The sequence below is a fragment of the Tripterygium wilfordii genome, chromosome 15 (assembly GCF_013401445.1).
Source record: "Tripterygium wilfordii isolate XIE 37 chromosome 15, ASM1340144v1, whole genome shotgun sequence".
Taxonomy (NCBI): Eukaryota; Viridiplantae; Streptophyta; class Magnoliopsida; order Celastrales; family Celastraceae; genus Tripterygium; species Tripterygium wilfordii.
Genome location: NC_052246.1, coordinates 896,312 through 923,977, shown reverse-complemented (window position 1 = coordinate 923,977; position 27,666 = coordinate 896,312). Strand labels below are relative to the sequence as shown.

General features: G+C 37.3%; 7 protein-coding genes across 11 annotated transcripts; 4 read left to right on the top strand and 3 right to left on the bottom strand.

The window, feature by feature from the left end:
- The first annotated feature begins 999 nt into the window (after positions 1–999).
- LOC120017238 (protein COBRA-like) lies at positions 1,000–3,929 on the top strand. The gene is made up of 6 exons (XM_038870399.1): positions 1,000–1,212; positions 1,535–1,614; positions 1,926–2,382; positions 2,604–2,763; positions 2,918–3,192; positions 3,287–3,929. Exons 1-6 carry the CDS (start codon positions 1,113–1,115, stop codon positions 3,577–3,579), a joined length of 1,365 nt encoding a protein of 454 aa, XP_038726327.1. The 5' UTR covers positions 1,000–1,112; the 3' UTR covers positions 3,580–3,929.
- Positions 3,930–4,428: 499 nt separating this feature from the next.
- Positions 4,429–6,414, bottom strand: LOC120017131 (isoeugenol synthase 1-like). Of its 3 annotated transcripts, XM_038870230.1 has the most exons (6): positions 6,381–6,414; positions 5,968–6,184; positions 5,759–5,893; positions 5,442–5,670; positions 5,140–5,343; positions 4,519–4,718 (listed from the first exon to the last, which is right to left on the bottom strand). In XM_038870230.1, the coding sequence occupies exons 2-6, from the start codon at positions 6,151–6,153 to the stop codon at positions 4,519–4,521; spliced, it is 954 nt and encodes a 317-aa protein (XP_038726158.1). In that variant the 5' UTR covers positions 6,154–6,184; positions 6,381–6,414. The 3 variants fall into 3 exon arrangements, with proteins under 3 accessions (XP_038726157.1, XP_038726156.1, XP_038726158.1); XM_038870229.1 differs by lacking the exon at positions 6,381–6,414 and having other exon boundaries at positions 4,429–4,718; positions 5,460–5,670; positions 5,968–6,363; XM_038870228.1 differs by lacking the exon at positions 6,381–6,414 and having other exon boundaries at positions 4,429–4,718; positions 5,968–6,359.
- Positions 6,415–6,425: 11 nt separating this feature from the next.
- On the bottom strand, positions 6,426–7,745 carry LOC120017133. Of its 2 annotated transcripts, none has more exons than XR_005472102.1 (2): positions 7,187–7,323; positions 6,426–7,088 (listed from the first exon to the last, which is right to left on the bottom strand). XR_005472102.1 is itself a non-coding variant. In XM_038870233.1 (2 exons), exons 1-2 carry the CDS (start codon positions 7,540–7,542, stop codon positions 6,969–6,971), a joined length of 390 nt encoding a protein of 129 aa, XP_038726161.1. In that variant the 5' UTR covers positions 7,543–7,745; the 3' UTR covers positions 6,426–6,968. The 2 variants fall into 2 exon arrangements, 1 of the variants encoding a protein (XP_038726161.1); XM_038870233.1 differs by having other exon boundaries at positions 7,273–7,745.
- A 376-nt stretch (positions 7,746–8,121) lies between these two features.
- LOC120017132 lies at positions 8,122–9,346 on the top strand. The gene is made up of 3 exons (XM_038870231.1): positions 8,122–8,565; positions 8,644–8,729; positions 8,813–9,346. Exons 1-3 carry the CDS (start codon positions 8,256–8,258, stop codon positions 9,107–9,109), a joined length of 693 nt encoding a protein of 230 aa, XP_038726159.1. The 5' UTR covers positions 8,122–8,255; the 3' UTR covers positions 9,110–9,346.
- On the bottom strand, positions 9,236–19,297 carry LOC120017129 (uncharacterized ATP-dependent helicase YprA-like). Of its 2 annotated transcripts, XM_038870226.1 has the most exons (27): positions 18,979–19,297; positions 18,150–18,842; positions 17,536–17,641; positions 17,330–17,424; positions 16,505–16,663; positions 16,320–16,388; positions 16,051–16,173; positions 15,825–15,974; positions 15,431–15,562; positions 15,262–15,341; positions 14,970–15,064; positions 14,791–14,858; positions 14,024–14,125; positions 13,888–13,946; positions 13,522–13,629; positions 13,338–13,413; positions 12,531–12,667; positions 12,278–12,437; positions 11,994–12,173; positions 11,778–11,894; positions 11,462–11,617; positions 11,093–11,260; positions 10,804–10,916; positions 10,457–10,580; positions 9,704–9,799; positions 9,515–9,577; positions 9,236–9,436 (listed from the first exon to the last, which is right to left on the bottom strand). In XM_038870226.1, the coding sequence occupies exons 1-27, from the start codon at positions 19,138–19,140 to the stop codon at positions 9,359–9,361; spliced, it is 3,669 nt and encodes a 1,222-aa protein (XP_038726154.1). In that variant the 5' UTR covers positions 19,141–19,297; the 3' UTR covers positions 9,236–9,358. The 2 variants fall into 2 exon arrangements, with proteins under 2 accessions (XP_038726154.1, XP_038726155.1); XM_038870227.1 differs by lacking the exons at positions 9,236–9,436; positions 9,515–9,577; positions 9,704–9,799 and adding an exon at positions 9,827–10,130.
- Positions 19,298–20,100: 803 nt separating this feature from the next.
- LOC119980053 (dirigent protein 22-like) lies at positions 20,101–20,735 on the top strand. The gene has a single exon (XM_038822709.1). The coding sequence runs from the start codon at positions 20,119–20,121 to the stop codon at positions 20,647–20,649; it is 531 nt and encodes a 176-aa protein (XP_038678637.1). The 5' UTR covers positions 20,101–20,118; the 3' UTR covers positions 20,650–20,735.
- Positions 20,736–26,438: 5,703 nt separating this feature from the next.
- On the top strand, positions 26,439–27,237 carry LOC120016330 (dirigent protein 23-like). Its single transcript, XM_038869051.1, has one exon. The coding sequence runs from the start codon at positions 26,483–26,485 to the stop codon at positions 27,023–27,025; it is 543 nt and encodes a 180-aa protein (XP_038724979.1). The 5' UTR covers positions 26,439–26,482; the 3' UTR covers positions 27,026–27,237.
- The last annotated feature ends 429 nt before the right edge of the window (positions 27,238–27,666 follow it).

The window sequence follows — 27,666 nt, the reverse complement described above, 5'->3', positions numbered from 1 at the left end:
AGCTTAGCCTCATATGTGGAGATATTGTTTTCAAAAAATGAACTTGTGACTTCTAAATTTATATCCCTACAACTCTATCAAGGAGTCACGCCTATAGTTGAATTCAAATATACAACACAAAAAAATCCAATGTAAGCACTCATCACCAAACAATAATTAATTTTCATTAAAAGATATATGTCTTGATTATTTTCTTAATAAGTATCTTTTTTTCGATGATGAACTCATTCAAAACACGGTTACATTGAACCCTACCTTACACACTAAACTCTAGGAACTTAAATTCCCTATCTCACATGCATAAGGCAATTACATGCCTTCGGCCTATAGAGATGTCTCTAGTTCTACAAGTACTCAACAATTATTATGAGGTGACCTAGTTTATAATGTCTAATCATATCCGACCCCCAAAAAAATTTAGTTGTTGGCTTATTGCACACTTATTTGCAGTACGTAACGCCTTAACTAATTAAGTCATTGTTTATTCTAGTGCAATTCCATGATTTTTAACCATCCTATAGGTCTATTTTTGCTCAAGCATGGTATTAAAATGGAATTTTTAATGTGTTTCAAAGTTTGATTTATTTTTGCTAGTATTAATTGAATATATATGGAATATATGTCGGCATGATAAAGGCCTTCGAAGTTCTAACTAATCATAAATATCATATAATAATACTAATTTTTTTTTTCTAATGTGACTTTTGTCTTGACATGACCAAATAAAATTATACTAATTTAGTGGACAATTGGACATGAATATCAAGACTTAGAGAATCGACAACAAACATTATTAAATAAAAAAAGAAAAAAAGACAGCTCATGAATGTTGTGCTTGAAGTCTCCACCGACAGAAATAGAGCAAAAAGACATAAATGGGTCGTCTTCTCTGTCATTTTTTAAGTAAATGTTTAATAGTTACAAGAGGGTAGTATAGTATATTCACTTTGCATGGAGTATCTATTTGTCCAATGACTTTGCGAAACTGACTGTCTCTCTGTAACAATAACCAGAGTGGACTTCTATTACTCAACTCTGCTCAATAAAACTCATTTCATGCAGATCTTAAGTATATCATAATTCATAAATACAGTACGGATCTGCATCAAGAAATGGAGTCTCTGTTGTTATCATTTGGATCCATTTCCAAGCTCAATAGCCTTGCGACTTTGCTTTTCATTTCGCTTTCTTGCTCAAGATTTACTTGTACAGGTCAGTCTTCGCTTAAAAAGCCTGTTTTTTCAGTTTTATCTCCTCAAGTTCTGAAATTTCGTGATTTGGAAATTCTGTTCTTGGTTTGTGTATATGGGTTTGCTCGAGTACCGGAGAAAAGGAGCAATTTGTTCTTAAACTGGTGACAATAACATTTTCTCCTCTTCTAATGTTTCTCTTCAAATTATGATCTTGTTTTCTTTGTTTGGATTATAATCATTAGATTATCAGATGTGCTGTTCATATATTTATTGTGATATATCATGTTTTGACTGTAAATGTAGGATTCTTGAGAGCTGAATTTCTTGGTTCTTTTTTGCAGAAGCTTATGATGCTCTTGATCCAAACGGGAATATCACAATCAAATGGGATATAATGAGCTGGACTCCGGATGGTTATGTTGTAAGTATTGCTAGATCTACAGCGACAAACCAGTGTTTGATTCATTTTGAGAGGCCTTTGTATTTGTGTTAGTTTTGTATTAGTAAGATCTGTAAATCTTCATAGATAACGCGTACTATTCATAGATTAAATGGTTCTAGTTCAAGAGGAAATAAACCTAATAAAGTAGATTTTCCAGATTTGCTCAGACTCTTGATCATTATGTAGAGGACTTTTATCAAACACTTTGCAGTCACCATTTTTTCTTTATTATTTTCTCCCAAATTTGTTTGAATTTGCAAACAATGTTCTTTTTTATTTGCGTTTGGCAGGCGACTGTTACAATGTTCAACTTCCAGCAATACCGGCATATACAAGCACCGGGTTGGACGTTGGGGTGGATATGGGCGAAAAAGGAGGTTATTTGGAGCATGGTGGGAGCCCAAACCACAGAGCAAGGTGACTGCTCAAAATTCAAAGGGAACATCCCACATTGCTGCAAGAAGGATCCAACGGTTGTCGATTTATTACCAGGAACTCCTTACAATCAGCAAATTGCAAACTGCTGTAAAGGCGGAGTCATCAATTCATGGGCACAGGATCCCGACACTGCAGTGAGCGCATTTCAGGTCAGCGTGGGTGCTGCCGGCACTACAAATAAAACTGTAAGGTTGCCAAGGAACTTCACTTTGAAAGCACCTGGACCTGGATATACTTGTGGGCCTGCGAAGATTGTAAGACCAACAAAATTTATAACCCCAGACAAAAGGAGAGTGACTCAAGCTCTGAGTAAGTTATTTGCTTCAAGTGTTGCGCTTTTTTTTTTTTCGAGTCATTGTATATTCTCCTAAATCATCTTTTATTGCTATAAATGAGTGACTTAGAATCCATCAAATGGACTAAATATGAAGCGAGAGTACCAATGATCTTCATTGTTTATGTAAACAATTTCTTTGTAGTTGAAGCCAGTTGTTCTAATTCTTTGAATTTTTGCCTACATGTCATGGTAGTGACCTGGAATGTTACTTGCACATATTCACAATTCCTTGCTCAGAAGACGCCAACCTGCTGTGTTTCACTCTCCTCCTTTTACAATGACACAATAGTGAACTGTCCAACTTGCACTTGTGGATGTCAGAACAACATAACACGTCCTGGGAGCTGTGTGAAGTAAGTCTTTCTTTTTTATCCGTCTCTTTCAAATCCAAACTATTTATGTGCCTCCTTCCAATTGTCCACACCCCGATTTTGATAGTTTCTTGCATCATTTGGGCTACTCTTGTAACTTATTATCTTTGGTCTTCCTCCTGTTGGTGTATTGCAGTCCCGACTCGTCATTTTTAGCTTCCGCTGTTTCAGGACCAGCAAATAGCAATACTCCTTTGGTTCAATGTACCAGCCATATGTGTCCAATCAGAATACATTGGCATGTTAAGCTGAATTACAGAGATTACTGGCGGGTTAAGGTTTCGATCACGAATTTCAATTACAGAATGAACTACTCACAATGGAATATAGTTGTGCAGCATCCCAACTTTGATAACCTCACCCAGCTTTTCAGTTTCAATTACAAGTCATTAACTCCTTATGAAGGCTTAAGTAAGTTGGATCTTGCAGGAATATAGTTCTATCAAGTTTAGCTGTTAACGTTTTATATTTTCTAACACATGAATTTTGGAATATGATTTTGCAGATGATACTGCCATGTTGTGGGGAGTCAAATTCTACAATGACTTCCTGATGCCCGCTGGTCCTCTCGGAAATGTGCAGTCAGAACTGCTTTTCCAAAAGGACACATCAACTTTTACATTTGAAAAGGGGTGGGCGTTCCCTCGGAGGATTTATTTTAATGGAGACAATTGCGTCATGCCGCCTCCCGATTCTTACCCTTGGTTGCCAAATGCCAGTTCCCGACAAACTTCCTCTCTTCTTTATTCAGTCGTGACAGTCTTGGTATCCATGGCTCTCGCACTGGCTTATGTTTGATGAATTTATCTGAGGTCAACTCAAGCCATACCTTGTTCAAACATCCTAGAGATCCTACATAGTGTAGCTGCGCCAAAGGCGATACAGTTGACACGATCAATAGAGTTGACGCTGCACCTTACCTCGATGCAAATGTTGTACCATAGACTCGTAACGAGTACCAGCTTTATAGTTTAATTTATCATTAGGGTTTTCATTTCTTCCATACCATTCTTTGTTAAGGAGTAGCTGTTTGTATTGCATTTTCACTGTTTCATGATCAGTCTGTAAAATATCCACATCGAATGTGTTTTTACGTTGTAACATGGGGGTTCATGAAGAAACTTCAGTTCATAGTAGAGTTATTCCTAGTAAATGTGTTCTGGTCCTTCTGAAGAAGTAGTACCCCAGACTGGACATTTCCTTGAGGTCTAGCTGCCATCAATAGGTCATTGTTGAACTCCACGCCATAGAACATACCAGCGTGGTCCGCAGACACGGTCAATTTCTTGTGTGTCAGAAACTGCAGAACTCTTAATGGCTTGGTAGGGGATAACTGGATAAGAGACTTGTAATCAAAGCTAAAAACTTGACTGATTTTGTTGAGATTGGAATGCCAACTGCTGAGCAACAGGTGTCCGCTGGGTGTAGTTCAGCCGATCTCTCAATTCGATCTCGCTTTATATTGTTATAAAATCCACCACAAACATTACAAATCAATATTTTTCACGTTGAGACTAAACCCATGGTCCTTAAGCACAGAATAAAGATCTTCATTGTGTGAGAGAGTGAATCGTTGTTTATAAATCACTCAGATTGGCATGTCTGATGTGGGATTTTTCATCATGTACTCTTTTGTACAATACTAACTAAAACCAAAGTCCAAGCAAATGTTCATTAAACAAAGGATTAAACACAATAACATTGACATTTAGCTAGGAATTAATATTGAAAGGGTAGTCATGCTAATGTTGCTAATTTGGGTTTTGGAGGATTGACCAAGCAAATATCAAGGATTCCATCGACGCAAGTGTAGTTGTAATCAGGGTATAGCTTTGATGCCTCCAAATCATCACCACTTAATTCAAAGCTCATTTGATCTCCCTGAATGAATATATTGTGTAGCACTGCCGCCGGAATGTTTTCTGGGTAGGGTAAAGCTGTAAAGCAAGAAATTACGTAACTCAATTTTCAATAAAAAAAATAAAAATATTTAGGATCTCAGTGTTTTTCTCAGGCAATCCCAAATGTTGTGATGGAACACATGATTCATGTGAAATCATAGACCTTATATGATGACTATGAAATCGTGTGTCCATCCATCTCAGTATTTGGGATAATTGAGACAAAAAAAACTGAGATTCTTAAGACTTCTTACAAAAAAAAAAAAAAAAAAAAACCGAAGTTGAGGTGTAGGCTTGATCACGGGCAAAGAGACCTGCCAGGCCCGGCCCATCTAGCCTGTTCTCTTACTTGTTGGGCCAGGCTAGGCTGGGCTGGACTTGGACTTCATATAAAGCTGTAACCGCTTATACAAAAGTCCGGCCCGGGGCTTGATGAGTTGGATCGAGCATATCTTACTCTGGGTGAGTTTGATGAGCTCATCCTCATGAACATAAACTTTTTCGCAAGTGTGTCCCGTCTTTGTCTCCCACATAGATATGAGGTCTAGTTGAGAGACAATGTTGTTTGAGGGCCTGCAGATAACGACACTATTGGCTGTTCTTGGATCTGTGGCTGCTTTAACGGTGTACGCAGCCACATCTTCTTCATAATTCAGCACCGCTGCACATAATATACATATATATACACATATAATTAAAAATATCAGTTCATTAGCTAATTTGGATTTGAATGCGTGATGAGAATAAACTGCTAATCACCTTTGGCTTCACCAGTACCATAAACTACGACATTGTCGCGCGACTCGCGTGGATGGAGAAAGTAATCAATGAAGTATGCTGCAAATGAATTTGCAGAAACATAAGTGTATGATAGTCCTGCTGCTTCTGTTGCCCTCCTTTTTTTCCTCTTCCTCTCGGACAGAGCTTCAAACGGCGGGAGCCCGCTTACTCTATCCACTTCATTTCCATATTCGGAGGGTACAAATCTCTGCACATAGTTACATTGCCATATCCATGATTAGTTGATTACCAATTTACCATATATCATATATGTAAAGGAAGGGCTTGGTTTATACCTTTATAGTGCCAACTTCTTTCACAGCACTAATTATGTTGAGTTGGTGAAGATATTGAGGAACTCCGACTGTAGAAATGACAACATCTACTTGTCGCAGAGCTGAAACAAGCCTTCCGTGGTCATCTAACTCACCCTGTGAACAAATTATGTATGATGTACATCCATAAGTCTATATCAATTGAAACTAAGGTGCACAAACTGTATTACTTGGAACACAGAGACTCCCATGGATCTAAATTCCTCGTGTGTCTTTAGCTTGGAAGGGTCGGAATCTGGTTTGATTGGGCGAACATAAGCGTAAGTCGGATGGCCCATTGATACGCTTGCCTTCACCATGAATTTTCCTAGATACCCAGTTGCTCCAATTATTAGTATCTTGTTCTCATGAGCCATAGCCTTCCTTTGTTTCTGTTCCTCTTTCCTTCTGCACATATATTGCAGTAAGATGGTTTTGGGACTAATACTTCCTCCTTATAAAAAGGGGAAAAAACCATTCATTCTCAAGTATGCCCCAGTCAAAAGGTAGGTTTGCTTCTTTTTTTTGTTCCATGGTAAGTTTTGAGGGTAACTTGTGGTTAATTATCAGATAAAGCGCGCAAAATTTTCTATATAAGATTTATCTTAATGGGTTTTTGGCGCAGCAGAGACTTTGGGTTGCAGAGCATTCTATCGAACAGTTGCTTTGAGTGTCATTACAATAGAAAGCAAAGCAACCAACCATTCACAAAATCTAACGGAACTCCGGATTCATCATCAATTGTAATATTATTACACGAAATAATGTAGCACTAACAACTTACCTCAGATAAATATGCCTGAAAATGAACAAAAAAAAGAAAAGAAAAGAAAACGAACAGCTAGCAACAATAATGGCAAACAAGACCAAGAGTTCACCACTTACGATTCAACTGATATTTCCTAGTGATCTCAGTAACACACAATACTGTCCTCTTTTTGCAAAATATCACAAAAGAAATTGCTTTGCCTATCAAACTGAGTCAAGATCTTTTACCAATCTCATTCCTAAGCCACACATTTTTTTTGGCAGACAAATAGAGATGCCAGTACAATAATGTGAAGCATTTCTGTGTCCTTTTTTTTCCCCTCAAAATATATTTTGTGAAAATGAATGATAGTCAACGTAGTAAAAGTAATTAAAAAAAAAAAAACCAGCATCCTTTCTGAGCAAACATAGATAGGAATAATATTCAATAATTTACGAGAAAAAGAAATCCACTAGGAGGATGAGATTGGCAAGGACTGTCCGTCTCCCTGTTGCAAGGTTCAAAATCTTCACCCTCTCCTTGCCTTGCCTTACAGGGTCTTCCCTGAAAACCAAAAAAAAAAAAACATCACAGCATATCCGCGCCAACGTTCTTCCACCGAAGTTTTGAGGCATAACTGAAGCAACCAATTTTAACTGAACCTTTGATTCATGTTTCTTCCGACCCTACAAATTGGGTTTTTCCACTCTATTAATTACAATTATTGATCTATGTTTCTTCAATTCACCTTTTTTTTGGGGTTTGAAATTTGTGTACTTGGTTTTATTGCAGACACAATCCAGGCTGCACGGAATTTCTGGAGATTGGATAGAGTGGAGTTTGGGGTTGGCTGTGAATGTGACGGTATTATGCGAGAAGGTTTTTGACACGAACGATGGAGATGAGTGCGGCTCCCCGGCTGCGCGCTCTCTCTTTGTTTTTTTTTTGCAGGTTTTTCGTCGATTGGGCCTGGATATTTGGGCTTGTGTGTAGAGTCTTTTGAGTGGGCTTTATACATGGGCTACTTTGACCCTATTGGACTGCGAATCCTTACTGGCTTTTGGGCTACTAGGAGTAATTGGATACGGGCTCCTTTTGCTAACAGAGGTGGGCTCATGAAATTTTGGGCTACTTTTGCTGCGTAGGCCTAATCTATTTCCACTACGCAACGGACCACTTGCAATTGAAGAATATAAAAAACGAATTAGACATCTTGACCATTAAAAATAAAAGTGGCATTTTTTCTTCACGAGTAATTGATTGATGTGTAACCCTCTACGCATCTGGAGATGAATAGTATAAAAAGATTTTCATGGCTTGCATGTAAGTCAAAAGAATCGTTCACGTTTCAAACAAGGCAGGCAGGCAGCTGTGTCTGTATGTGAGAGTACGTGCAAGCAAGTCACTGGAATGTTTTTGCCTAATTATTGGCGACAGCACACCACTGTATGCAGTGAGATTAAGATATTTGTGGAACCATTAATTAGTTGGTGTACAATGAATGTATGGAGGCCATGCTGCGTCGGTCCAGTACTACTTCAAGGTACGCACGTCCAACTAAATTGCGTAGAAATATAAACAAACAAACAAACAAGGGAACGACTAATGAAAAATAAACAACACAGAATTCACAAAGTCAACACAGAACAATCTCCACGAGAAATATACTTGTGTCTTCTTCACAACTAGTATATATATATATAGTGTAATAAGCTCTGAATAAATTTAACAATGACTCCTTCACGCCTCAGATCTCCAAGTTTCTCTATGAGGAGGTCTCTGTCTCGTGTTCAAGTCCGATCGCCTTCAATTCGATCCAAACCCTCTGAAACTGATCAAACAACCGAGTTCTTGGGGAATGACGAAGAAGAAGTGGACAGCTATGGATTTCAAGGGGAATTGAGAGATGGTAGTAATAAGGTTATGGTGGTGGTTGATTCTACGGTTGAAGCTAAAGGTGCTCTCGAATGGGCACTGACACACACTGTTCAAACCCAGGATTCTATTCTTCTCCTCCATATAATTAACCCATCCAAACAAGGTAAAATCACTTCATTCTACATTAGAAGTAATTATTGCATCTAGGGAGATTAATTATGGTGCCTAATTTTCAATGCAGGTGAAGAGTATAACCAGAAGCTTAAGCTAAAGGCCTTTGAAATCCTTCGCTACATGAAAACCATCTGCCAGACCAAGAGGCCTGGGGTGAGTATAATCAACAGTATGAATTTAGTAAAGTTTATTAATTTTATATTTAACACAGAATTTGTATGTTTGATTAATTACAGGTACAAGTTGAGGTAGCAATGCCAATGCTGGAAGGGAAGGAGAAAGGTAGAGTAATAGTGGAAGAAGCAAAGAAAGAGAAAGTGTCACTATTGGTGTTGGGGCAAAGAAAGAGATCAATGATGTGGAGATTCATGAAGAGATGGAGAGGGAAAAGGAACAACCACCATGGGGGGTTTGTGGAGTACTGTATACAAAATGCTTCATGTATGACAATTGCAGTAAGGAGGAAGGGCAACAAGCTTGGAGGCTACTTGATCACCACCAAGCGTCACAAAAATTTCTGGCTCTTGGCCTAACTAAGTTTTATGTTCAAGTTCAGAGTTTCAGAGTCCAAAGATTTGGGTTTGTGAAAATGAGATTTAGCGCTTGCTAGGTCAGTCAGTTGTTCCTGCCTGGTCACTGGTCAAGTGATTGTTTCCTAGTTCCTACTTAAATCAATTGTCAATATATATATATAGTGTGAAGCAATTCGTTTACTAAAAGAGTAAAATTTTATATCTTAAAAGAGGACAATTTCAGTCCTCAACTATCAACTTACTTCCCCATCATGACAAACCTGCTTCAATAGTTTTGGAAGAATCAGTTTTTCCTATAAAGATAGATTCCTCTGCATCAAGAACATCCTAAAAGAAAAAAAAGGAAATATCAGCTGTTGAAAACGAAATAGGAAAGATAACACGTCAGTAAATTTCAGGCAGCACCTTAATGATCATAATTGCCGCATCCTTGTGTAACCCTTCATTGTACTCATGGCATATGAGACTCTGCAACATGTATGAAATATAGATTATAAAAAAAAACAAAACATGTATGTAATATAAATTTATAAATGTTTTACTCATATTATCAGAAATAGAAAGGCATTGAAGCAAGAGAATATTGAGGCAGACTTGAACACAGTTTGGGCAACCACTGTCCCAAGAGCAGCAGCAAGACGAGAGAAGTTCCAAAGCTGCATTTAAAAGCTCTTTGAAATAGGGTTGAACCTATACAGAGGCATAAATGTCCATGTTAGTGGTGAAAAGAACGAGCAAATTAGGCATTAGGAGATTGAAAAACTACAGGCTAAATTGCTAATGTTCCAAACAACATTTATGAGATCGGAATGCTAAAAGCTAACAATAAAGCTTCCTTGAATAAGTTCTTCACATGCAGAGGTAATCAAAAATAGTATATTGACTTCCAAAGTGGTAGAGTTGCAACTTAGATGTCGCATGTTCAATTCCTAAAAACAGCCTCTCTGCATATTATGTGGGGATAAGTTCTACAATTGCATACATCCCATCTATCCCCGACCCTGGCCACTGCAGGAGACTTCTGCACAGGAGTTGGAGTTGTTTACCATTCTACACCCTCACCCCCAAGCAACATTTTTATTATTTCAGAGAACGTGAAAGCTCTGCAAGGTTGCACCTTTGTGGACCTGCCTTGCAGAGTAAACAACTAATACTAGTAACCACCCGCAAGCCACTAATATCAGTAAAATCTAAGTTGCACCAGGGAGATTGAAATACAAGACCTCCGAGTTTATGATTGGTCCCAGAGTCCCTTCACTTACGATTGGGTTACCCATGTTTGGGTTAACATCTGTTATAGAAAAGCTAAATGAATTTCAATTCAAACACTTCAATATGTGAGTTTACCTGTACAGAGATTCCAGTTCCACCTGGCTGTTTATCATATAACAGGATCCTTTCAGGAAAATAGCGGGTATCATGAGAATTTGGACACTCTGGAGCCAAGTCAGAATAGTTGCATCTTATATACCTACAAAGCAAAATCATTACCTAGGAGTAAAGTGAAAATGACTTATAAATAGACAGCAATATTAGGCCAACTGCTTCAAGAAAAGTAACCAATGTCCTTCAAATATAAAATTCCAATGTCGATGCTGATTCCAGTCACGGTTCAGCCTCACGTTTATGTGTTTTAGAATCCAGATAGCAGCTGCTTGCCAGATAAGTACTTGCACAGATCGTAAGATACTTACAAAGGCACCACATTCAGAACTGCATGAGAAGCAGCATGCAGACCCCCACGAAATGAATAATTTTTCTCCATTACAGCTGTCTTTATGGATTGTGGAACTCGAATCCAAACTGCCTGTCTTCATCTAAGATAATAAGATATACAGGTATAACAGTTTCCCAGAAATATAATTTACTGGTACTTTTCTGTTCAGAAAATTTAGGAAAATAATTAATATACAAAAAGTCATGAAAGCATGATTAGAAAGTAGAAACAATGGACAAATCTTTGTAAAATGCTCGTAGGTCAACCTGCGATTCATATGAATATTTAGGCAGTGACAGTTCAACTGTCTCAAAGACTTGATGGCTTCCTTTCCATATTTTATGGAAGCCAAACCAAGTAGTAGTTACTCTGCAAGTATTTGCTTGGGCTGTTGTTCTTGTGAATACACTCTCTGAAACCCTCGCTGGATACGCCTGTAGAAAAACAGCACAGGCAGTTGATGAGTACCAGATATGGAGAGATTGAAAGGCGACAGAGCAAATGTAATAATGTTAAAATGCATCTGAGTAACAGTTTAAAAGAAGCATAGACTGCATGGAAAAAGCATACAAACTTTCTCACACAGATTACTGAATGCAGTATAAAAAACAGGACAGAGTTAAGAGCCCACATACAATATTGCCGCCAATGACATGAATATCTGTATAATCGCGAGTTTTTGTGTAATACTTCAAATCAGCTTCTTTGCAAAGAGCAGTCTTTCCCGATAAATCCAAGTTCTCAACCAGATAGGTTCTTCCTTGATGCATATAGACGGCGCCTTCATATACCTAAATGAAACGGATGTTTCAATGTGAGGGCAATAGAGGTACAAGCTTGCAAACAAAATAGTATGCATTTAAGGGTCTACAACCAGAATAGAATTACTCCATTGTCAACAATTAAGTTTTTGATACAGAGTATTAACATGTGAAATCACAATTTCAGTACCTGAAAGAAAGCCCTGCTTTCCTCAATCTCTTCAATAACTTTGTCCCGTTTCTTGTCTATTACCTGGTATCTCTCAGCCTCTATTGCTCTAATGCTAATTGCACGTGAAGGTATTTTCTACAAAAAGAAAGCAAACCAATCGGGGATGATTTACTTAGAAGAATACATGTTACATTAACCGAAGGTAGACCAAAAACTGCATTATTTCAGATCTACCTCACGACCAACGTAGCTCCACATTCTACAAGAAATCTCAACCGACAGATCAGTGCTGAGGCATCCTCTTTTTTTGAGGGACATTATGGCAGTCCCTAAACCAGAGCCAAAATATTTCTCATCATAAAGCAAACTAATTGGGTGCTCTAAAGCAGCGCAGACCAGATGCTGCTGTAGTACCTATAAAACATAAGGGTATCATATACAACATGCACAAATTTTGCTAATTTTTTGGCAACCAAGTATGTCGATAAGAGGAAAATTAAATCATAAACACTTGAAACCTGCTGGTTTTGGGCATCAACATGACAGCACTCAATTGGACTCTCAAAGAGTTTTCTGGGAAATCTCATGAAATATTGATCAAGAGGCCCTTCAAAACCAACATAAACAGCAAGTGATGTCTTCTCTCGTCGACCAGATCTTCCAGCTTGCTGCCACAGGCTATATGATAAAGAGAAATAAGGCTCCCAATAAAAAAATTTGAACAGCTCTTGCATAACTGGAAAAAGAATTACAAATCACCAAGTGCTTTACCTAGCAATGCTACCAGGAAAGCCTAAATGCAAGGTTACATCGATATGCCCGACATCAATACCCAGCTCAAGGGCATTCGTTGCAGCAATGCCACATAGCTTCCCACTAAACAAATCCTTCTCTATTTTTCTTCTATCCTGTTTTATCAGTAAGGCAACATAAAAACATGACAAAGCATGCATTGATGGTAAACAAAAGTAGGGTTTTTGTGGACGGTTTGACAGCCAAAAAGAAAAAAGGGTAAGAAAGAGTAAACAAACACAAAGATGATAGAGATTCTGGAAGAGGTTAGAGATCCTGGCAAGTGAGGATGCATTATGATGTACTCTTAGGAGTTTCCCAACTGATAGACCAGAAGAAAGGTCATATAGAGTCAGCAATAATGCAGCAAAGAGGGTTTCCATTTAATGACTTCTGCATTTCAAAACAGTATCATCACTTCTGTCGTGATAAAATGAGTACACTAAAGGCGTCAAGAGATATCACAAAAAGTACGACCTAGGCAACTAAGAAAACATCAGATGTAGCAGAACTCTAAATGATGTTACTATTTACAACCCCACAAAACCGGCAGAAGATAAAGTCAAGCCAATGTTTTTCAAAATCATCATAGAGATTTTATTTCTTCAAAAGGCCTCCTACTTCTCTCTTTCATGGTCAGCCAGGAAATGGTTAACAAGATTCTTCATCATAGTCAAAGATTTGTCCCAAACATTGCCAAAAGTTCATGTGTTGCACCCTAATTTAGGGAGGTCAACAGAGTCAAAACATTGTTTGCGATCAGAAAAGGAGAACTGAATTACTGACCTGAGCAACATAGCCAGCACGATACGCACAGATAGAATCTACAAGGTGGGGGGCTGCTTCCTGAAGAATCTCACGCCTGTCAAAATTATTGAAAGTATATCTAAATAACAGTACCAATGAAAATAAAAATAAAAAAAGTTGCCAAAAATTTCATTAATATAATCAATATAAGTATGTAACATACGTATAGGATAAAACTAGCTCACAAAGTTTACGCGATCTACAGAAAGCAATGCAACGGAGTCCATGCTGAACCATCTCTGCAAAGAGATGCGAAACTTCGGAAATTGGGCTAGGTAAATGACAAAGAAAAAGTTGATAATTAAGCAATCAAATAGACATCAGAATAGAAACAGTAGTAGTGGATTTAATTCCTAAATTTCATTATCATAGTATATTGTTTGTTAATGGAACTAAGGCAACAACATCAAGGTGTATCCAGATGTTGATTAAAAAGATTACAAGTTTAATCACCAAATATTTAAATCAATTAGAAAACTGTAAAAGTGTTCTCTTATTTTTCAATCCCATAATTGTTGTTGACTGTTACCTAAAAGCTTTACGTGTCAATTCAACATCGTCTGTGGCAATCTGTGTCTCATTGGACACCTGTAATTATGCAACAAATACATAAATACCAACTGCAGGTAATCAGGGAAAAAGAAGAAAGAACATCAAGCACCTACACTGGTGAGAGATAACGTAGGATTCCAGAGGGAAAATAACTTTCGAGAAGAATGACTTCCGTCATTTTCAATGAGCTCCAGTGTTGATAAACTCGCAAGTTCCTAGTGCATCCATATGTTATATTTTTAATCCAAAGATACAATTACAGAAACAATTAGCAGTAGACGTCAGTCATCAGAATTCCCATCAGAAACCTTAAGTCTAAAAAATATTGAGTGCACACATTTAAAATTCAATATTTGAGAAATATAACCTAGCCATGTGAACATTTTCACCTCTTACATTGCTAACTGTACTACAGTTGGGCTACCCTGCTAAAGACATCCATATAAAACCTCGAAAATGTTCATAAAACAAGCTAGAAAAAATCCATCAGGTTTGACCACTAGTATCTCGTCCACTAGCAGAACAGGTAACATCATAAACAAGCTGGTATATGTGAAAGAACAACATCTCTGTAAAACGCTTGTAAACTATTCAGACCACATTGATTAAGGCAAAGCAACTTCATCAAGTTCCCAACCCTTTAATCTTTAGAACGTTTTCAACATCAAAGATTAGGATAATATGGGCATATTGACAACTGCATTCGCATACTACGTCTCACTTTTCAAAAACAAGTGCAGAAGCCCACATATATGACCATTCATAAATTTATCCACAAAAGCAAAAAAATGAAAGAGAGAGAGAGAGAGAGAGAGATGGAACGCCATATCAACAAGATGCTTCATATTCTAAATAATTTGAAATTAGTCTCTAATCTTACCATGCAATGCTCACGAGGATTTGCAGAAGTTGCAGTTGAAAACACAAAAGAAGGATCACTACCATACACTGCAAAAGTGCAAATTAAAGCAGATAGTGTATTAGTTTTTTCAAGTCAAGTTAAAAGGAGAATTAAATCCAAAAAATTCCAATTGTTTCATTATCATGCACAAGTCATACCATGAGAGCAGATGCGGCGTAGTCTTCTCAATATAAGAGCAGCATGGCATCCAAATGCTCCCTTGTAAGCATGAGCTTCATCAATCACCACATACCTATTGTATAAGAATATAGATATTCTTAACCGTTTTACATGTAATTGCTGATTAAATAATAATATATAATCCCCAAACCATCACTTGAGCCAGAAAGCGAGTTAGGGTACTAGACCCCTTTAGATGAAAAGGAGGGAAACATAATATGTAGTTCTGATTGTAACCAAAGTTAAGGATAATGATATAACCGACAGTACCTAAGATTTGATAAAATTTGACTGAATTTCCCATGAATGGGCAAGATTGACATGTGTAACATATCTGGATTTGTGATCAACTGCATGCAAAATGACGAGCTTTTAAGCATGTGGTTTGATGATGAAGAAACCCAAACAAAACTGGGACAGCAAAAGCTTACTGACTTACAAGTCTAGCTTCGTCACGTAAACGTGTTCTTTCACTCTGTGAAGTGTCACCATCATATATCCCCATATTTATACTTACATCAAATTCTCTTGTCATCGTCAACAAAGCTCTTAGTTGATCTTGAGCCAAAGCCTACATGAATGAATAGATTATACCATCTAGTCAAATCCCATGTAACAAAATGAGAATGTTCATCAAGGCATTAACATGTGTGTTTGTGTATGTCCAATAATGCACAGGTAAAAGGCAAACAACTCCCGTGTACGAGGCTCCTGCAGTGGGTAGGATCGGGGACATGCAAGATGTACACAGTCCTTACCCCCACATAATATGTCAAGAGGTTGTTTCCAGGAATTGAACAATGCACACTAAAGGTAAAATTATTGTAGAGAACCTTCGTCGGAAACAAGTATAGAGCACTTGATGATGGGTTCTCGCATAATGCTTCGAGAACTGGCAGGTTATAGCATAGTGATTTCCCACTAGATGTCATTGTTGCCACTACAACATTCTTCCCAGCAAGTGATGCTACAATTGAATCTGCCTGCGAATCTCAAGAGGTTAAGCCTACTCAGAAATGACGAAAGTAAAAGAGTCGCAAGATAGGAAATGGCCCATACCTGGTGGCTGTATAATTTAGTAATTCCAATACATCTGAGGACAGATTTAGTGTTATACGATAATTCGATTGGGATATCTACATGGGTTGCTTTCCTGGCACCAATATCTTCAACATGCACCATCTTCAATAGAAGAAAAAAAGCATTGTCAAGGATGACCACATGACCAATTAGGCTGTTTTACCCTTAGCTTTTCATGTATCAGGCACCTTCTAGTCTTCCCCCGAAAAGAAACAAAGAAAAAGGGCAAAAAAAACTTTTAGAGTTACCTGTCCTCGAGATCCAAAACCCTCTCGAAGATGTTCAACCATTTCCACTGGTGACAAATGATTAGTTTCCTGTTAAGTCAACAATTTAGACTTAATAGCATGGATCTAATAGGTAGGCTCACTGCCTATCTTACATGTGAGAGGCAGTGAATAATTAAAAGATAATGAAAAAATGAAAGACCTACATGGCATCGTTTCTGGAGTGAATGAGATGTTGAAGCAGAAGATATGGAGCTCTTGGCACTTTCCGTTGCATTTCTGCTTGCAGAGGAACCACTTTCCTTCACAAATTTGAAAAAATCCTCCATGGAAATAGGCATTGACAAAGCATTCCCATTTTTATCCTGCGTGAAAGGATTAAAACAATGCAGTTAGGTCACAATCAAATCTGTCTATCACATGGCAGCTGCATAATTATTCATTAACGGGCTTCTTTGGATTTTATAGTATCAAAAATGCCAGCATCAGCGTGGGAAACTCACAATTCAACCAATCAATGCAGGTAAGCCTCTAGATTGCCACCAATATATTACTTGCTTTAACAGCGGCCATGGAACAAAATACCAGATCTCAAAGCTTTGCCTTACTTTAGTGCAGGAAAAGTTAACAACTTTTCAATAATACAATGTAACATAGAATAATGAGTGTATATTAACAAGCCAGAGTAGAAAAAACTATAGTTAACAGTGAACTGGAACCCTCCTATTCGTAATACTAAATGCGTGACATTTCAAATCTTGACCATGTTACTGTTACTGAAGCAGCTGTTGTGAGGTTATATATTCTCTGATTAGCATTAGGAAAGACCGTGGGGACACGGGATGAATAATTGTCCGGGCATATAAGTTCAAACAACAAAGCATCAGATGAACATTATCATGGAGAACAGTGTATGAAAAGAAAGGGCACATAGAAAGGATATACATGTCTAAAGTATGTATTAACTTGGGGTACAGTATCTATTAAGTTGGTGTAGAAAGAGCTTGGAAATGGCAAACACTGAAACACACCATTAGCCGTAAACCAGCTTTTCGCAGATTAGTTTTGAAGATATCTTCCCGTTTCTTCATTGCACTAAGTATCTTCGAAAAATTGCCTTTTTTCCCTACCAATGGGAATGCGAAACCAGTGTAAATACATTTCTAATTCAAAACCATATCCAACTTCTAGTAAATTCATAGATGTAAATTAGAAGAATATGACAATTAAATGGTACCAGTTTTCTGCCTGACTCCATCTCCTTTCTCTGTTGAAGAACTGATGATAACAATAGTATCTCTACAGTTTGTGAACTTTGTATCATTTTCTACAAAACTTACCACCTGAGACAGAGACAACATATATGTTTAACCCAAATGGATGGCAGAAAATATAGAAACTCTTTGTAGAGCTTAACAGTCATTGTGTACTTTGATGATACATGGAGAAAAAAGTTTCCTTAAGAAATCAGAGGTAGCAGAAAATCAAGATTAAAAAATTCGTAGCTACAGGAGGGTTCACCCACGGTAAGTGTACATCTTATCCTAACACTCAAGACAAAAGGTTGTAACTAAAATTTGAACATATGAAAACATGGTGAAGTAAACCTGTGCTTGACAGAGAAACTAAAAATTTATGAGATGATAGTGGCCAAGTTGGGTACTCGGTATGGGATGCCATCAAACACTTGACGACAATTGCATCAGTAGTCACAACACAAACAGTCCACTGCAGCTCAAGCCTTTTGCATTTGAGTTAGATACCAAGTTTAATAGAGTGCATCCTGATTTCCCTTACAGTAAGGTGATTAATGAATTGAAAAACATAATATTTAGAAGTGAAATTAATTACCTTCGGACAAAGAACAGAAAGATTCTCTATATCATCCAACCCAATTTGAACACCAAACTTTCCAATCTCTTTAAGTCCTTCAATCAAACAAATTGAGGAAACCTCTTCCCTCTGCAACTGAAGAAACGAGGAGAGTATGTTCAAGAAAGTGAATCCCTCCATGATTTTCTTTAACCACGAAGGACAAAAGCATAACTTGATATTGTCATTGGGATTCTCCCTGTCACAGTTCCAATTTGCTTCTCTTAGAAACAAACAATTCCCAGAATATGGAAATGATAAACAATTTTCCAACTTCAAAACCTCAACAAATGTTTTACAACTCTCGTCATTAACCAGATTCCAGTTATTTGACTTATAAACACTCCACACAAATTCATACAAACGCTCCTCTCCATTATCTTTAATAGTTTCCCTCTTATGTTTGTACCCAAAAAATATATTCTCCCTCTCATGATCAGTCCGTCCCTCACCACTATTAGCTTCACCACGTAAAGAAGATAACTCATTCATCATATCAGAATAAGCTGATTCTGCAAAATCTGAGAGTGGGTTTTGATTAAGAGCATTGGAGGAAAATTCAGGATTTGGAGTCGCGGGACGGCTCTTCTTGGTGAAAGGAACTAACACCATGAACTCACCAGACGCAATGGCGTGTTCGCCTACACTGCTCTGGGGGCTCAGTTTAGCACCCTGGTTAGAAACACGGCAAATAATAAGGATTAAGTAATCAAAACCCTATAAAAACATGCTGAATCGTTTAAGCAAAAAAAACGTGGCAATGTAATTTCAACAATAGAGTAAGGAATTAGAGAGAAGGGCTTCTTGCCTTGAAGAAAATATGGAAATTTTGGTACGAAGAGGCGGGAGGGAAAGTGAGCTTCAAGAGGAGCTTGAGATCGTGAATACTTTTATTCGCCGGTATATTAAAGGTCGTCAATTCGCCGCTCAGTGTACGGACTTCTATTGCGGTCTCGCACTTATCCGCCATTGAAGTCTTTGGAAGAAATCGGAAGCAATGGTGTTTGATTCTTGTGAGTACTCCAGTGCTTGTGTCAACAAAATTAGGGTTTGATTATCATACGGGTTTGGCGCGGAATTTATTTCTTGCTCCCAGCCCCAGGTTTGATTATCACGCGGGTTTTGCAATCCGGACCAAAAACTGGCCGACTAAACGTGAACCCTAAAATTTATAAGTGATCACGGGCTAGCTGGCCCTCTAGCCCACTAAACATATCATATTAGAAATGGGCTGGTCCGGGACTAAAAAGTGGGCTCCACTGAAGATATGAGTGTTTGCAGTTGGGTCATTGAATGAAATATTTTTCAATTAAGTCATTGGATATTCCAAATTTCACCAATTGAATTACTCCGTTAGATTCCGGTCCATTTCACGGTGCAAAGATTGCCTGTCATAATTTTGTCACAGTGAAATAAAAAATTAAAATAAAAAAATGGCACGTGAAATATAAAAACAAAAAATAAGAAGATAAAAAAAAAATCTCAAGAACAGAGAGTTCCACTCAATCTCTCAACAAGACACAAAAATCGAAATCCAATTTAAGCTATGAATCCATCAAAATTGAATCCAATAGCCATCGTCTCCTCCTCAAACATCCAACAAAACCCAGCATTTGTGTCCAAACACCTCTAAACTGCCTTGTCTAATATTCCACACTTCACCAAACATTCCCCCCCAAATTTCTTCCCTCTCACCTACCTGGTTTGAAAAGGTGACAGAGCCCTCCACTATTTCAACAAGCATTACCAATAGTTTCCAAAAGTAGGCATACTTTTCGAGACAATTGTCCATTAATATTTGACAAATCGAATCCCAGCATACCAGGAAGCCTTCATGGTCAACGGTGGAGATTTCCTTCCAAAGACCCATCAACCTCGATGATCTACTATATATAACACGACACTTCCAATCTTCTTTAAACTCCAAAGTTTGCATCAACAAGTAGGAATGGCGTTAACAAGCAAAATTGTGGCTTTGGCATTGATGCTTGTGACGTGCTGCGCCACCACCGAGGCCAGGAAACCCAAGGTCACAAAAATCCAATTTTACATGCATGATATTGTAGGGGGATCCGACCCAACTGCCGTTCGTGTAGCGGGCCGGTCCAACTTCACAAGGCCAGATCCAATTGGGGCCATGTTTGGATCCCTTTTTGTAATGGACAACCCACTCACGGCGACACCCGACCCAAACTCGACCGTAATAGGCCGAGCCCAAGGAACATACGCGATGTCATCACAGCATCAGGAGTTCAGTCTTCTCATGACGCTCACATATGGGTTCACCACTGGACCTTATAATGGCAGCACATTTAGTGTGCTGGGCCGGAATCCGGTGATGAGGGGAGTGAGAGAAATGCCAGTTGTCGGCGGCACCGGCACTTTTCGGCTCGCTCGGGGGTATTGCTTGGCGACAACCCAGTCCATGGACCAGATGGATGCAGTGATTGGATACAATGTCACATTAATACACTATTAGTTAATGGATTCATTTTTTACCATTTTCGCTCTAAATTGTTTCTAATCACTTATAAATAAGAACTTGCTTTCGATTTAATTAGGGTAGTCCAAGTATCCTTCTCAAATCTCAAGTCAATTATTTTGTTTTATTTTTAACAATGAACCATCTAAGATACAATCACATCGGAGAATGTTCTGCATGGTAAATTAATTTTGGGCCCGTGAGTATTCTCGTCCCATATGTACCCGACAATTACATGACCTTTGGACTCAATGACACAATGATTTAACAGAAAAACCTTGCAATGATTTACCAATTCCGTCAGGGCCGGCTCCAGGGGGAGGCCAAATAGGCAGTTGCCTAGGGCCTCTCATGGGAGGGGCCTCACTTTTTATTAAATTGTATAGTTTTATAAGAAAAAAAAATCATAATCTTTAGCAAATTAAGAAAACAAGCCCATTAGCCCAAACATAAAATGACAAGGTCATAATTGTAAAATAAGAATTAAAGAATTGAAAAAATCCTAGTAAAGACCAAAGACTAAGAGAACATGTTCTGCACTTCTCCTGTTTGTCGTCTACGGTCTACTCATCTTTTTGAAAAAAAAGGTTTTGAGAGTTTTGAGAGAGAGTCAGAGATTGAAAGAGAAGGGAAGCCACAAGTAAATCACCTATCATATATTTCTATTATTTTGACCTTTTTTGGCACACTTAATCAGAAATTGTAAATTGTTATTTGTTTCTCTAAACCCTAATTTCCTTTTTTCTGTTAGGTTTGCGCGTGATTGGGAAATCATGACAGGTAAAAGAAAGTTCGAATCGGGAAGTTCGAAGAGGAAGAAGAAAGAAAGACAAGATAAACTCACACAATCTCTCACGGGATCTATGAATAGGTATGTAAAACCTACAAATATGCTGCCAAATTTAACTGAGAGTGTGACTGTTGGTGACAGTTTGCCTGAGAATGTGATTGTGAATGCTGAAAATTTGAGCTCCGTGAATGTTGATGAAAACTTGTCTGAGAATGTGATTGTGGATGATGAAAATTTAAACCCCGTGAATGCTTATGAAAATTTGACTGAGAGTGTTGTTGTGAATGATCAGACTCATGTAAATGACAATTGCGAAGGGGATGAAATTGAAGATTTGTTTGATCCGGGAAATTGGGAGAAAAATATGCCTCAAGGAAAAGTAGATTTGTTAGTAGAGAATGGCCCAATAAGAGTTAGAGATGTAGTGTATCCGATTAATGCCCAAAATAGAAGCTTTAGTGATAAACACTACACCCGTTCTTTGCCAAATGGAGAAAAACTTGATAGGTCATGGCTAGTATACTCTCGGAAGAATGATAAGGTGTTTTGCTTTTGTTGTGTGTTATTCAATTTCAAGAGAGAGAGACTTGTGCCAAGTCCTTTAATAACAGCAACTTTAGGGTATAATGACTGGAAAAATATTCATTCGAGGCTTAGTGAGCATGAAAAGAGTAGTGTTCACTTTGATTGTTTAACAAACTGGATGGAGGCAGAAACAAGGTTGAGAAAAAAATTGACCATTGATTCTTCTAACCAAAAAGCCATCGAGAAAGAGAAAAGGTATTGGAGAGAAGTTTTGAAGAGAATTATGGGTGTTGTTAAAACTCTTGCTAGTAGTAATTTGGCATTTCGTGGCAGTAATGAGAAACTCGATGATCAAAACAACGGAAACTTTTTAAGTATAATTAGAATGATTGCTGATTTTGATCCGATAATGGAAGAACACCTTAGGCGTATTCGAAAAAAAGAGATCCGTCGCGTCCATTATCTTGGTCATAATATTCAGAATGAGTTGATACTTTTGTTGGCAGGTGAGATTAAGAGCAAAATCCTTGATATTGTCAAAGGGGCAAAATATTTTTCTGTAATTCTTGATTGTACTCCGGATGTTAGTCATGAAGAACAAATGTCTCTTATATTGAGATGTGTTGATGTTTCCAAAAGTCCAATAGCAGTGGAAGAGTTCTTTATTGGATTTATGAAAGTTGTTGAAACATCAGGGGATGCACCTTTCAATGAACTTAAACAAATTTTTGAAATTTTAAAACTTGATTTTAATGACATGAGAGGGCAAGGTTATGATAATGGTTCTAACATGAAAGGACAATACAAAGGTGTAAGTAGTAGGGTAATAAAAGAGTATCCTAGAGCATTTTACACTCCATGTGAAGTTTTTTGATGAGAATACTAGGGATGAACCAATACAAGCAGTTGAAGAATCTTTTCGAGTTAATTATTTTATAATAATAATTGATAATGCCCTTTCTTCACTCAAGACAAGATTTGTGCAGTTTGAAAAATATGAAGGCATTTTTGGGTTTTTATTCAACTTGAACAAGTTGAAAGTTGCAGATGATGAGAGTTTGAAGCATTCATGTGCTACACTTGAAGATTTTTTGAAACATGGGGATGATTATGATATTGACGCACTAGAATTATTTTCAGAATTGCAGTTGTTGAGAAAATCATTGCCGGAGAGGTTAACAAGACCAATTGAAGTGTTGGAGTATATCAAAAATTTGCGTCTTGCTTTTCCTAATGCTTGGATAGCTTATAGGATAATATTGACTGTACCAGTTACAGTAGCTACTGCAGAAAGAAGTTTCTCCAAGCTGAAGTTAATAAAAAACTATCTCCGATCAACTATGTCACAAGATATATTGAACGGTTTGGCCATATTGTCTATTGAGAAAAAAATGGCAGCTAAACTTGATCACAACGATTTAATTGACAATTTTGCACACCAAAAGGCTAGAAGAGTATTAATCCGTTCTTCTTAGATTTAGTTTAGCGTTATTTGGTTTCATTTGATGTAATAAATTTATAAGTTTGAGTTGCTTAATTTATTGGATATTGGTGATAATTTATGTGTATTCAAGAACTAATTATATTGTATTTTGGATTTATTAGATATGTTGGATTTCATATTTATAAAAAAAAATTTATTTTGAGGGATGAGGGCCCCATTTTCTTAACTTGTCTAGGGCCTCCAAAATGCTAGAGACGGCCCTGAATTCCGTATTGACAGGCGACAGCATGATCTAAACACAAGGATTGTCTGAAATGGACCCAACTACAAATAAAGCTTCAATAGAGTTGAGGTCCAACTCAACAATAAAGCTGGGCTAGTTGGTGCAAGCTTCTTTTGGGCTAGCTCTTTCTTCTTTAGGCCCACTTATTGAGCTTTCTAAAAGCTGGGCTAGTTTATGCAAGCTTCTTTTGGGCTGGTTCTTTCTTCTCTAGGCCCATTTATTGAGCTTTCTATTCAGATCAGGCCCATCAGGGGTTCACCATATACTCCAAAAACTTGAGTTGATGGAATTTCTAGATGTATTATTCAGGGGTTATTTTATTGGCACACTACTAACATACTAAATTTACACTGTTTATATTAACATGATAAGTTTACACCTAAATTTTAATGAGTAGACTAAAATGCCCTTTACTAGTAGATCTTGCTTTGCAAAGATTTTTCCAGACAGTTGCTGCTACATCCAGATCCAGTAATCATCAAACACAGCATTTAGAACTAGATTGTCCAGGCAGTCCAGTAAATTTACATTCCAGGTCAAGGGACTCGCAAGTGGGGCAGTTTTTGCAAAAAGACATTGCAGGAGCATCCAATGCAGTTTAGCTACTGAAGGGCGAAGGCTACAGAGATGACTGCACAGCCAACACAAGAGAAGCCGACGGCCCCGCTCCGGCAGTTGAAAGGTAATGTACGAACTTATATATGCCGGCACCAAATTTCCTTACACTTCCCTCAATCAAATACAATGTCTGTACATTTTCCTTGTTGCCATCCAATTAAGTATGTACTCTTTCCTTGAACAATTCAAAAACCCACACTTTCCACTATCTGTGCATATACATATGTGTGTTTGATATTTGCAATGTAATTAGTGCACTGCACAATTGATCAACAATGGCATCCGAAAGTGGGGTTGTGTTTTGAGGATTTCTTTCCTACAATCATGGAGAAAGGACAATGTGAGAGACCCTTAAAATGTGACCCCAAATCTATGTGACATTAAAATAGTCATTGATTAAAAACACACATGTATGACCCACTTCACATCTAATACTTCACATTAAATGGGAGTATTTTGAAGGTCTCAAGCATTATCCGAGATGAAATATAACAACTTTCTGATCTTTTCATTTTTGTCTAAAGGTTAATATGCCATTGTAAATAATGATATTTATGTCAAATACAAAAATATAAAAAGTTGTGTAAACTTAATGGTGTGTAAATAAAAATTCTCATTATTGAATTATTACTCTCCCCTCGATTAGGATAAGCAAAATTATTTGACTTGAGTGCCCATAACAAAACTTTGAAGGCTTAACCAAGTGAAGAAATTTTGACAACTTGGGTTTTTAAGCTTTGTTTTTGTTGAACAAATTTTGAATTTTATTTCATGTCGATTTGTTTATGGTTTGCGTGTATCAGTCAAATGTCAAAACATGAACTTCCATAGCTCCATGCTGATTGCTGAAGATATTGGAAATTAATTTTCATGGTTTGACTATGTCGAACTAAATTATATGTACATTGTAAGATAAGATGTGGTCACATAGAATATTGGATATATGAGAATAGACATGCATAAGGATATTTTAAAAAGAAGGAAGAAAAAAACAAACAAACATAAGACTTGGTAATAGACCTTCTCGATTGCTGATTTGCACTCTATTTTCTTCGAAGTAGCTTCTCATAAGGTTTACGGTGACTTTTATTAGCTTCAACTTTATATTAAAATAAGAAAAACCATTCAATAAAATTCTAGAACATCTCAATTTAACAATGATGCCATAATCATGTACAACTCCCAAATATGACTTTTTTTTTTGAAAAAATTGAACTAACTAGAACTGCAGAGACGGGTGAGCAACCCCTAAAAAATCAGCTAAAAAAAAAAAGAATACAATCGCGAGGTGCCTCATGGAAGATACGAGTCTCTATGTTCAAATTAAAAGCATAATTGGCGGACCAATTAGCGCATGTATTTGTCTCCCTATAGATATGCTTTATAAATTATAAGAACCTGCCAGTCCCTTGCGAGCTATGTACGAATAATGGATATAAATTGATGACTCAGGTGAGTTGGAACACCTTCATTTGTAAATAGCATAACTACAACTTGAGAATCGACCTCAAGCTCAACCTGACGGAATCCTAACTCCAAAATCTGACTTTTAATATAATCTATTTGAAGCTTTCTAAACCTAAAATTTAGTGATGTAATGTTATTTTTCGGTATATGTTAACCATTTAACATTTTATAGGCAAGTTATGTGGGATATTAGTCACATTTTAGAACTAATATCAAGAATTAACATTGGTGCATGGCCAATGAAATTACTTTTCGGTTTTGAACCAAAAAGAGAAGGTTAGGCTTGTCTAAACTCAAATTGTCAAGTTTACTCTGACGACAAGATAAGTTTATCAAAAATCTAGCACGTGATCATAAGGATAGTACTCATAGGAGGAATCAAACTAAGGAATGCGATTTGGCACAGAGACATTCATGTTAGATAAATCATTCTACATGCAATTTTGATCAACTACAAAATTAATAATAACATATAAGTTTTTTTTTTCTTTCTATTGAGCCGCCTTCAATTCAAACGTGAATATTAATCTAAATGACTAAATGTATACATATGACATCAGTACTGAAAACTTAATGGAAAATGAAGTTTTGACAAACTGAATTTAATTTACAATTTCAACTCTATAGTTCTGTATAAATACTCATCTCAATGAGATGGGTTAATTCATCAAAAACTTACACTACTACCTTACCATATCCATCAATGGCTTCCACAAACAAAATGGTGTCTCTCTTTGCACTTCTTGTGCTCTGCTTTGCTGCAAGTGCGACCACCACCAAAGCCCAAGGACCCATACGCACCGATATCGAATTTTACTTGCATGAAATCATAAATGGGACGGACCCAACAGCCGTACCCGTTGCGGCTCGGTCCAACTACACCGGCACAAATCCATTTGCTGCAATTTTTGGGACCATTTACGTCATTGACAACCCACTTAGGTCATCGGGAGACCCGAATTCGACTTTGGTGGGTCGGGCACAAGGGCTTTACATTTTCGCTTCGCTTAGTGAGCCTGCACTTTTCATATCTGCTACTTATACTTTCGTCTCCGGAGATTACAACGGCAGCTCATTTAGCGTGGTTGGCCTGAATAAGGTAAGAGATCCGGTGAGGGAAATTCCGGTTGTTGGGGGAACCGGAAAGTTTCGGTTTGCGTCCGGGTACAGCTTTCTTCGGACCTTCTCTGTGGATAGCTTGAATAATAATATAATCGGGTATAATGTCACCTTGCGCCACTATTAAGCTGGTGCCTACTTGTACACTTACTATAGTTTCCGATATATTTGCTTTTGTGATGGTCTTGTAATAAATTAATAATGGTGAAGTTAAGAAAAAAAAATTAATAATGGTGGGATTTGGGTTCGTTTCAGGTTTGTGTGAATTATTGTAATAAAATTGAAAATCTTGTATGGAATAAATAATATTTGGGTGGTAAATATCATTGCTTTCATCAAGTATATACTTTTTTTTTTATATCAAAATCTGCAACGACTATCTTTCGGCTGTGAGGATAAACATGAACATGTACGATATCACGTACACAACAAATATAGGTCAAGAACACATAAATTTCATGTACAAACTCCATGGAAATCAAGCTCAATATCTTTACATACAAAAATTTTGCTTACATTACTACTGTCGTGGAAGAACACGCAGTCTTACCGTCAATCCCTATAATCCCCTTCCCCTCTCTAGTCAGTCCCATACTGGTCTGCAAAAACATAATTTATCATAATAAAAGTTTTAATATATATATATATATATATATATGCACACTAAAACACCGATCAAATAATGTGTCAACAAATTATAATTTGATCAAATCACTTATCAATACTTTTTTTTTGTCTTGTGAGGCAAGAGATATTGGATTAATTATT